Raw genomic sequence first — 12,057 nt, forward strand, 5'->3', positions numbered from 1 at the left:
ACCGAAACTAACACATCTTCCACTATCCCCTCATGTGTTATAGTCATTTGGTCTGCCAGCTGCAAAGATATTGGCACCGACCTTATCTCTCCAATCTCCTTCTCCAGTTTCCTGTAAATAGATAGAGTCATTAAGTTAATTGAGGCACTAGAATTACATAAAGATTTATCAAAATTTATAGTTCCTAATGAGCAAGGTATAGTTAAACTTCCTGGATCTCCACACTTTTGTGGGAGTTTGTTTTGCAATATCGTGTTGCAATGCTCTGTGAGCTTCACCACTAAGGTCTCCTCGATCTTTCACTTCTTTTTAAGGATCTCCTTCAAACATTTGGCATAAGCAGGCATTTGTGAGAGCACTTCTATGAATGGTAAATTTACATGAACCTGTTTAAGCATATCCAGAAATCTCTCAAACTACTTGTCCAGCTTTTCTCTATATAGCTTTTGAGGGAAAGGTAACACATGTATATGTTTGCTCTCCTCATGTTCCTCCCTTCTTGCCTTTTCTTCCTTATTCTTCTTCTCAGTTTTCATTGGGCCTTTCTCACTACAAATAAATGGGTAATTTGCGGAGGTTAAAATTGTAATTTAGGGAGGTTAGAAACCTCTGCTATTTGCTGTCACGACGGTTGAACAGACCCCCGTAGTAAGTATCACCACTATTAATTTGCGGCAGATAAATGCGGGGGTTTTTCGAACCGCCATGACAGCAAATAGCGGAGGTTTCTAACCTCCGCAAATTATAATTTTAACCCCCGCAATCTCATGCGCGAAAATAGATTTTTATTTTTTAAATTTAATTTTTTTTGAGTTTAGGGGTTGTAAACCCCCGCAATTTCTTATGTGTACACCATCAAAATTTGTTCTTATTTCTTTTTGGGGGTTTTAACCCCATCTATTTTTAAATATATTATAGAATTGATATTTTATCATCAATATGCCATACTTTTTCCCTAATATAAATTGAAATATTAATGCTTAAACTAAAACATTAAAATTAAGAAACATCAATATTTCATTAACCATGAAAAATACTATGACAGAGTAGTATCATATGTCATCAAGCTAAATTAAAACACAGTTAATCATCCATATGAGTCAGCTATTACATTGTCCTAATACATCCACTTCAATTAAAACGAATCTCAATGGTTGTCACTGGGATTACTAGCGTCAGAAGATCTTTTTGCATCCATGGGTGAAACGGGTCCACTAGCTGTATCACTTGACTGCAGCAAAAAGTAAAACAAATACAACTATTAAGAGGAGTATTAGGAAACAAGTCATTGAGATGAAATATATGTTGTCTACTTAAACCAAAAAAAAAAGATGAAGATAAAAAGTTAAAAGCATCTTGGTTTTTAAATAGATTCATAAAATTAATATAGCAGCACCAACAGAATGAAAAGAAACCTAAGCACCCCTGAGAAGTAATTTGGGTTTAATACAATAGGTCATAATCCAAGAATTAAATCTCCAGAAAAGCAAACTATTCCACATTGATCATTCTTAACAACCAACACACCTTCTAAAGCATTCAAAATGAATTGTATAATTATCGTCGAGAATGTATGACAAAATTAGCACAAGTAGTCAGTGCAACCAGTTTTATAACTCCATATTATAGAATACCAGAATTGTCAACCTAAGAAAACAGGATACTCAATTTTAAAGAACCATAATCGACGTGGATAATCTAACTGGAGCAGCTCATTCGTTCTTATTAGACATGCACACATGAAGAAAGACATTAATTACATTGTGGCCTTTCAGAATCATTAACATCATCACTAATGTGTTATAACCACATCTAACATATTTCTCATCAGAAGCTCTGGCTAGTCTCTTATCATCATGATTTTTTTTTTTTAAATAAAAACTTTCACCAAGATCAAAAACAAAGATACTTGAAGTGATCAATATCACTCGCAAAACTCCATAGTCGCACAAGTTATCATAGTGACTCTCATCACTTTACAAATGAAAAATAAAATTGCACAATATATCAAAAATAAAAGAACTTAGAGTTTACCGTTGTAGGAGGAGAAGCAAAGATCCCAACAAATTATTCTGGTATTGACCCTTCCTTCATTATCATGTATGCTTTGAGAGTATTCAACAATTGATTGTACTTCTCTTGGCATCCAGAAGAAGAACATCCAATATTATTACTCATAATTCTAATATTACCAAGACGAAGATTTATCTGTCTGAAAGTATTGCTTGGAGTAGCTCCTAATCCCAAATATCTTACCCTTCCAGGATGCTCTTTCCTAGCACCTTACCAACAACATCATTTGAAGAAATTTCAGACTCATCCACTGTACTTTCACTCACTGCTGGCTTATGTTTTTCCTAAACACAATACACATTATTACACATCAAAGTAAGGTAATCAGATACATGATTCTCTGTTTGTGCTCATTTTTTTAAATCTTCCACACATCCTTAGATCACCAAAATGAGTCACGCCTCACCATCTCTAGGATGCCTCATGATTTTATATTTGTTACTATCCTCAGCATGCTATCTCATATATTTTGCTATTTTAGAGCACATGAACAATCTCTGCAACCTTGGTTTTAATGGAAAGTAACGCAAAATCTTTGCAGGCTTCTTGATTTTCTTCTTACCTGTAGCAGACACAAGATCTTCATTTCTCTTCTTGTTAGGCTTCCACCTAGAAGTGTGACATTACTTACATGTTTCCTCATTAGCATCATTCCCCCAAAATAATATACAATCATTTGGACAAACATCTATTTTCATATAGTCAAGACAAAGCTTACTGATGGTTTTCTTGGCCTCATAAAAAGAATCAAGAATCCGTGCAAATTTAAATGTGTCCCTCAACAAATCTAGTATCATGGTCATTCCCTTTTCAATTAGCCCAAACAAACACTTTATGTGTTAAAATTTTAATACAAATTCTAGTTTTGAGTTCTTGGACCCTTCATACAATTCTTGACTTCCTTCTCTAAGCAACTCGAAAAAGTCTTTGTCATTTGAAGCGGGCTCATCATTTAACCTCTCTTCACCACCCGCTACTTGTGACGGACCTACATCAACCTCATTATGACTTAGGCCCCAAAATGCTTCTGTCACGACCCAAAATCTAATAGTCATGATGGAGCATATCTCAATACTAGGCAAGCCGACAACCTCAATAAAACACAATATCTTCTGCGGTTCGCACTCTATTACCTGGTGTTCCACTTTCTTTTGATGATCTGCGGTCCGCAGATTTAGCTGTGCGGGCGTAGATTTTGATGCGGACCGCAGAATTCGCTGTGCGGCCGCACTTTGACTGTTTCTCTAACAAACAAAATTCAGAGAATTTACATTTTTCCATCTCAAGTTGTGCGGTCCGCACAGAAATTGTGCGGCCGCATTTTCCTTCTGTTGTAGCGTCCAAAATTGTGCGGTCCGCACTTTTTCCATACTTAGACAATTTTTCTGAGCACAATTCCTGTAAAGCACACACCTTCCTGCAACACACTTCAAATCCAGTTAGCACAAAATAAGACCTATCTAAAGAAGAAGAAAAGGAAAAAAAAACATGGGTTGCCTCCCAAGAAGCGCCTAATTTAACGTCGCAGCACGACGTAGATTACCATCACTTCAAATGAATCACTGCCACCACGTGGCCATCATCAGCTTGTCCCAAATAATGCTTCATCCGGTGACCATTGACTCAGAATACCTCATCATTTTTGTTCTTTAAGTCAATTGCACCAAAAGGTGTCACACCCACAATTTTAAAGGGACCACTCCATTTGGATTTCAGCTTTCCGGGAAACATCTTCAATCGTGAGTTGAACAACAAAACAAGATCGCCCACCTTGAACTCCCTGTTTTGAATGTATTTGTCATGAAGGTATTTCATTCTTTCTTTGTACAAAGACGAACTTGCATATGCATGGTACCAAAATTTATCTAATTCATTCAAATGTGCAACCCGCAAGTTAGCAGCTGCATCCCAATCAAGGTTTAACTTCTTTAAAGCCCATATGGCCTTGTGCTCGAGTTCCACTAGAAGATGACAAGCTTTTCCAAACACCAACCGGTATGTAGACATCCCTATAGGAGTTTTGAAAGCAGTCCGATAAGCCCATAGTGCATCATCAAGCTTCTTTGACCAATTCGTCCGGTTAACATTCACTGTTTTGGACAAAATACTCTTTATCTCCCAGTTGGAGACTTCCACTTGACCGCTAGCTTGAGGGTGATAGGGAGTCGTAACTTTATGAGTAACACCATACTTGCTAAACAAGGTGTCCCCCACATCGCTTATGATAGCCCGCGGAGTACCAAATCTTGTGAAGATGTTCTTCTTCAAAAATGCCACCACACTTCTTGCTTCATTGTTGGGTAGAGCAACGGCCTCAACCCATTTCGACACATAATCAACCGCGACCAAGATGTAGGTGTTTCCACAAGAACTCACAAACGATCTCATGAAGTCAATACCCCACACATCAAAAATATCAATCTCCAAAATGGTGGTGAGGGGAATTTCATTTTTCTCTGATATTCCACTGGCCCTTTGACATTCATCACAACGCTTGACTAGATCACTTGCATCCTTGTAAATAGTGGGCCAATAGAAACCGTAACTTAGCACTTTGGCCGTTGTTCTTGCTCCACCACGGTGACCACCATACTGCGAAGAATGACAAGCCCCAGAATTTCAACTTGTTCCTCCTCCGGTACACATCTTCTAATCACTCCATCCGTACAAATCCGGAAAAGGTACGGTTCATCCCAATATTAGTCTTGACAATCCCGTTTGAACTTCTTCCTTTGGTTTGAAGAGAATCATCCGGGGTGATACCACTTACAAGAAACTTTGCTAGATCTGCAAACCATGGCACCTCTTTAATTGAAATGGCTAAGAGTTTCTCATCGAGGAAGGAGTCATTGATTTTAAGGCCATCATGCGGCCTCCCCTCCTCCTCCAAATGAGACAAGTGGTCCGCCACTTGGTTTTCACTTCCTTTTCGGTCATGGATGTCTATATCAAACTTTTGTAACAGAAGCACCCATCTCATTAACCGGGCTTTGTAATATTTCTTGCTCATAAGGTAACGAAGTATTGCATGATCCGTATGGACAATCACTTTTGCACCAATCAAGTACGGGCGGAATTTCTCAACAGCAAACACTATGGCAAGGAGCTCTTTTTCGGTCACAATGTAATTGACTTGGGCATCATTCATGGTCTTACTAGCATAGTAGACCGGATGAAAGATCTTGTTGATACGTTTCCCCAAACCTGCTCTAACCATTATATCACTAGCATCACACATGAGCTCAAAAGGAATTCTCCAATTAGGAGCGGTGATAATGGGAGTAGTTATCAACTTGAACTTGAGAAATTCAAACGCTCTCATGCAATAATCATTGAAGTGAAATTTAGCATCTTTCTCCAAAAGCTTGCACAAGGGGTTCACCACTTTGGAAAAATCCTTTATGAAATGCCTATAGAACCACACATGACCCAAGAAACTTCTCACGCCCTTCACAAATGTTGGAGGTGGAAGTTTAGAAATCACCTCTCTTTTCGCTTTGTCGACCTCTATTCCCTTCTTTGAAATCTTGTGGCCAAGGACAATACCCTCCTCGACCATGAAATGGCATTTGTCCCAATTCAATACCAAGTTCATTTCTTCACACCTTGCCAGTACCTTATCCAAATTTGCCAAGCAATTATCAAAAGATTCCCCGACTATCGAAAAGTCATCCATGAAGACTTCAAGGTAGTCCTCTACCATATCCGTAAAGATCGCCACCATACACCGTTGAAAAGTTGCATGTGCATTGCATAAGCCAAATGACATCCGCTTGAAAGAGAAAGTACCATAGGAAAAAGTGAAAGTTGTTTTCTCTTGATCTTCCGGGGCAATAAGTATTTGATTGTAGCCCGAATATCCATCTAGAAAGCAATAGAATGCCCGACCGGCCAACCTATCAAGCATCTGGTCAAAAAAAGGTAGTGGAAAATGGTCTTTCCTTGTGACTTTCTTTAGCTTCCGATAGTCCATACACACTCTCCATCCGGTCACCGTTCTTGTTGGAATCAACTCGTTCTTATCATTGATGACCACAGTTATGCCCCCTTCTTCGGAACACATTGCACCGGAGAAGTCCACGAACTGTCAGAAATGGGGTAGACAACCCCGGCATCTAACCACTTTATGACCTCCTTTATGACTACCTATTGCATGGCTTCATTGAGTCTCCTTTGATGTTCAATTGAGGGTTTGACATCTTCCTCCAAATTAATCATGTGCATACAAAATGCGGGGATTGTTCCCCAAATATCTGCCAAAGTCCACCCAATAGCTTTCTTCCTCTTGTGGAGCACCACCAATGTAGAGTCAACCTGCACGTTAGTCAAACAAGAGGAAAGAATAACCGGTAAAGTAGAGCAAGGGCCAAGGAATTCATACCTGAGATGTGGAGGCAATGGCTTCAACTCCAAGATAGGAGACTCTTCAATTGAAGGCTTTGTAGGAGGAGTTTTCCTATTCTCAAGATACAAGGAAAGTTTCTGAGGTGCATAATTATATGACCCCATCCCTTGCAAAGAATTAACACATTCCATGAAGCTATCCATATCCTCATCATCAAAATTGAGCAAAACGGCCCCCAACATGTCACCCACATTAGCCGTAGCACTTATATCATCAATAATCACATTGGTCACCAAGTCCACAAACGAACACACTTCATTGCTATTCCATTGCCTCATAGATTTGCACACGTGGAACACCACCTTTTCATCACCCACCCGGAAAGTGAGTTCACTGGCTTCCACATCAACAAGAGTCTTTCACGTAGCAAGGAAAGGTCTACCAATAATAATCGGTACCTCATAGTCCACTTCACAATCATGAATAATAAAATCCGTCGGGAGAATGAACTTGTCAACTTGAACCAATACATCCTCAATCACCCCCAACAATCTCTTCATTGTACGATCGGCCATTTGTAATCTCATAGATATGGGTCTTGGTTGCCTAATTTCCAATGTCTTGAAAACCGAATAGGGCATCAGGTTGATACTCGCTCCAAGGTCACAAAGAGCTTTTGCAAACTCGGCACTTCCAATGGTACAAGGAATTATAAAAGTACCGGGATCTTCCAACTTAGGAGCCATTGAATGCACAATTGCGCTCACTTGGTGAGTGACTTTGATAGTTTCAAAATTCATCGATCTCTTATTTGTCACCAAGTCCTTCATAAACTTTGCATATCCGGGCATTTGCTCCAAGGCTTCAACTAATGGCATATTTATAGAGAGACTCTTCATCATATCAATGAACTTCTTGAATTGATTCTCGCCATTTTTCTTGGCAAGGCTTTGAGGATAGGGAGGATGTCAATCACATGATCCCTAGACGGTGTCACATCCTCTTGAGTCTCTTCCGCCGTGTCATCAATATCAATCCGCACTTCATCATTTGCTTGCACGACATTGTTCGTGATCTCCTCTTCTTCTACTACTTGCTCATCATCCACAAATCGCTTATGACCTGAGGTAGGTGCATTCCCACCTCTTCCACTTCTTGTAGTAACGGCCATGGCATGCCCCGTATTGTTCCCACCCTTCGAGTTCACCACCGTATCGCTTGGTTGTGCCTCCTTAGGACGAGAATTTAAAGCTTGAGAGATTTGACCCATTTGCACTTCTAAGTTTCAAATTTATGTGTTGTGTGAAGCAAGTTGGGCATCGGAATTGCCATTCTTCTCCATCATTTGCTTGAAAATTTTCTCAATACGACCCACTTAATTATTGGAGGAACTAGGACCATGAGAAGGATAAGGAGGTGGGTTGCTCGATTGTTGATACATTGGGGGCCTTTGAAAACTCGACCCCCGATTTCCTTGGTTATTGTTCCACCCGCCTTGGTTGTTGCCTCCCCAATTGCCTTGGTTATTATTGTTTTGCCAATTCCCTTTATTATTGCTTCCACTCCAATTACCTTGATTGTTGTTAGAATTCCAATTGCCTTAATTATTCGAAGGTCTCCATTGTTGTTGACTAGGGCCTTGGTAGTTGTTTCTTTGCCCTTGAAAGTTGTTCACATATTGGACCTCTTCATCTTGATCATTGTAAGAATCTCCTTGATCAAACCCACTAACATCTTGCACAAAATTGTCCACTCTTTGTTGCACCTGTGGACTTCTTGTTATTCTCTTATTTACCATTATATTGACTCCCTCCATAGCATTGACCTGCCTCGGGTTTTACACTTGTTGAAGTTGAGCCTTTGCCAATTAGTTCATGGTGATTGTCAACTGGGCTATGAATTACCCATGGGCATGTAACTCTTTATGAAGAAGAATCACATTTGGATCACCGTGTAGATCATTGGCTCTAGATTTCCATGCCGATGAAGTATCTGCCATCTCATCCAAAATATCACATGCCTCTACATAAGGCGTAGTCATGAAGTTACCTCTGGTAAGTTGATTCACTACACATTGGTTGGTGGTATTGATCCCCCGATAGAAAGTTTGTTGAATCATGTTCTCCGTCATATCAATGTTGGGGCACTCTTTCACCATTGTCCTATATCTTTCCCATATCTCGTGTAGTGGTTCATTAGGCTCTTGGTTGAATGCTAGAATTTCATCCTGAAGAATGGCCATGTGCACGAGAGAGAAGTACTTTGAAATAAATTGCTCCGCTAGTTCATCCCAAGTATGAATGGAATGATTTGACAAATGTTTCAACCAATCTAAAGCTTTCCTCGTAGAGAGAAGGAAAAAAGCCTTAGCCTCAAAGTATCCTCGGAGACATTTGTTTGTTTGCTCCCCCAACATGTATCAACGAACCTCTTCAAGGGTTTATATGTATTTTGACACGGTGCACCGGTGAAGAACCCTCGTTGCTCAAGCAAAGTGAGCATTACGTTGGTTATTTAAAAGTTACCTGCCCTAATACAGGGTGGGACTATAGCATTGCATACCCTTCATTCGGCAACACCCGGTGTGGAGCCGCACGTGGTGGAGGTGGAGGTGGAACAGGTACATTGTCTTGAGGTGGTCGGCCTTGTCTATTGGCTTGAGGTTCAAGAGGGACCTCATCCATTGCATCATCATCAACGTCCACATCCCCCATGGCTATGTTTCTGAGCTTGTTGTTTACCATGATTGCACCTACAATACTCACACGTTAGTAACAAGGAAGAAAAAGAAGATATTCCAAAAACACACCTAAATATATAGATAATGTCGTTTTTAGCTCCCCGGAAACGGCGCCAAAAATTGGTCTCGTCCAATTTCACTCCTCTATTTGAGGATATGAAAACGGTCGATGCTATAGTAATACCTAACAAAGAGTTGGGGTCGATTTTCCACAGGGAGCTATGAATGGGTCTTAGAGATATATATTATAGTGTATGAGCTTGAATTATCTCAAATTGCACTTCTACAAACTTGGGTTGTTTCTAGGTCTGATTTAAACTAAGATTACAAACTAAGAATTTAAACTAGGAAAGTGTTTTTGGTTGTTTTTTAAATGATATAAAAGTCCTAGGGTTATGACCTTCACCTAGGTGTTCGCCTAATGGGTTGTGAACTTTAAACCTTATTTTATTGGTTGGGGTGTATTATAGCTATCAACACCAAAGTACCCACTCAATACCTCTCAGTCAGAGAGTGATTTTGCCCAATTTGGCTTTCTCAAGTCCAAATGGGTATTGAACAAAATAGTTGATGATAAGCTCAAGTCAGGTTTTACTATATCTAGGTTCAACCCTTTAATTGGGCTTATCAATCTTTTGATTGACCCAATTTCTTGCTAGCCAAATTCTTCTAGAGTAAGTCTCTCTTTCCTAAGTAGAGACCAAGTCAAATAGGCATGAAATAATGTTTGCAACCATTAATTCTTCACATAAAAGCAAGAACTAGACTAGATAATCAACACCCAACCATAAACAAGCAATAAATCAAACACTCATTAAGTTTACACACTAGGGTTGGGTCACAACCCTAGAGAAAATTTAGCTACTCATTCTTAAATTAGAAGAAAAAGAAGAAGAAGAAGTGATAATTAAACCCATATTGATAATTAAAATGATGAAATCAATATTCAAAAAGCTCAAAATAGCAACAACTACTAAAAAAAGAAAGAAAACGTCTATTGTAGCTGCTGATGTCAAAATTTGACCTAAAAAAGTGAAACTCTTCTATTTATATAGTGCTGGATTTTTCTGACACAAATACCCTTTCGGAGGTTCTGTGGCCGCACAATTTCATGTGCGGTCCGCACTTTGCTTCAGCCTGACATGAATCGAAATATGCGGCCGCATAATTCTGAACTGTGGTCGCACTTCTCTCTTTCTGCGATCCGCGCATTTCTAAGTGCGGCAGCACATTGCTCTTCTGCGGACCGCACAAATGTGGCTGCGGCAGCGTAGCTATTCTTCTACGGCCACACAATAATTGTGCGGTCCGCACTTCTATTGAACTTGAGATGCAAGTTCTCTGAACTTTTGCTCTTGCCCAGGTTCTGCGGCCGCACATGTCATGTGTGGACCGCACTTTGCACTTGTCTCTAATAGGAGTTTCTTCACAATCTACGGCCGCAGATGAAAATCTACGATCCGCACTTCTAAGCTTTTATGCATGTTTGTGTCCTTGAGTTCAGATCACTCCTTCTTGAGTTGGATTTCATCTTAGGGACTCATTTTCCACTATTCCTACAATAAATCATATTGCATCAGTTTTCAGGAACACAATTAAATGCTTTTGACTAAAACGAAAGCAAAAAGGTGATAATAAGTAGTCAAAATCCCCACTTATCAGTGATCGCGGCCAATTCTACGTGATCGCATTGCACACTATTGTAGCCAAAAACCAACAGCTAGAAATGGTCCGAAACTACGCCGAAACTCATCTGAGCCACTCGGGACCCCGTCCGAACATATCAACAAGTCTCAAAATATATTACGGACTTAGTTAAAACCTAAAATCACATTAAACAATGCTAAAATCACGAATTATACCCCCAGTTCAAGCTTAACAAAACTAAGAAATTTGAACTTCTATATTCGACGCTGAAACCTATCAAATCAAATCCGATTGACCTCAAATTTTGCACACAAGTCTTAAATGACATAACGGACCTATAAAAATTTTCAGAACTGAATTCCGACCCCGATATCAAAAAGTCAACTCCCCTGTCAAACTTCTAACTTAAACTTCCTATTTTTGCCATTTCAAGCCTAATTTAACTACGGGCTTCCAAATAATTTTTCGGACACACTCCTAAGTCCAAAATCACCATACAAAACTATTGAAATCATCAAAACTCTATTCCGGGGTCGTTTATACATAAGTCAACATCCGGTCAACCTTTTCAAATTAAGCTTTCATCATTAGGACTAAGTATATCAATTCATCTCGAAACCTCACCGGACCAGAACCAATTACCCCGGCAAGTCACATAACAGTTGTAAAGAATAAATTGAGCAGTAAATGGGCGAACAGGACTGTAATACTCAAAACGTCGAGTCGTTACAGCTTCATTGATTAATAATTCTACAGGATTTTCAGGAGGTAATGTATCTTGTATAACCTCAATATTTATAGAATTAGGCAGTACATTTCTTTCACCATGAATACTCCAAGTGGCATAATTTTAAGGGAATCGTTTGCAAATCAAATGATCGAGCGCTACATCTCTAGTCTGCCACTTTGCGAATTCACATTTAGGACAAGGACATTTTATTCTATCTCCTACAACAACATTAGCAAATGCAAAATCTAAAACTAATTTAAACCAAACAAATATTCAGTGGTGTTCCTTGGCTTTCTAATCCAAGATTTATCCATAGGAAAGTATTAACTTTCAAGTGTAGCTGATGAACTTTTCAGAATATAAAGAGAAAATATCAGTTCTCTATTATTAGACAGCAGAATATTAACTATGAAGCAATAAATACATACAACAAAACCCATCTATAATCATTAACACTACCAAACTTGAAAATCCCCAAACAAAAAATGTATTTGCATAGTCATAGTCATACGTCCCAATAAT

At 39.2% G+C, this 12,057-nt stretch overlaps 1 protein-coding gene and 1 long non-coding RNA gene across 2 annotated transcripts in view; both read right to left on the minus strand.

Annotated features, from left to right (window-relative positions):
* Positions 1 to 993: 993 nt before the first annotated feature.
* On the minus strand, positions 994 to 2,306 carry LOC138908804 (uncharacterized). The gene is made up of 2 exons (XR_011415214.1): positions 2,035 to 2,306; positions 994 to 1,231 (listed from the first exon to the last, which is right to left on the minus strand). It is a non-coding gene; the product is annotated as an uncharacterized lncRNA (long non-coding RNA).
* A 6,658-nt stretch (positions 2,307 to 8,964) lies between these two features.
* LOC138908351 (uncharacterized) overlaps positions 8,965 to 12,057 on the minus strand; it is a 38,927-nt gene continuing 35,834 nt past the window's right edge. The window contains exon 7 of the mRNA XM_070199012.1: positions 8,965 to 9,170. Coding sequence (XP_070055113.1) covers positions 8,965 to 9,170 — 206 coding nt within the window. The remainder of the gene's footprint in view (positions 9,171 to 12,057) is intronic.

This window comes from Nicotiana tomentosiformis, chromosome 3 (assembly GCF_000390325.3).
Source record: "Nicotiana tomentosiformis chromosome 3, ASM39032v3, whole genome shotgun sequence".
In the NCBI taxonomy this organism is placed as follows: Eukaryota; Viridiplantae; Streptophyta; class Magnoliopsida; order Solanales; family Solanaceae; genus Nicotiana; species Nicotiana tomentosiformis.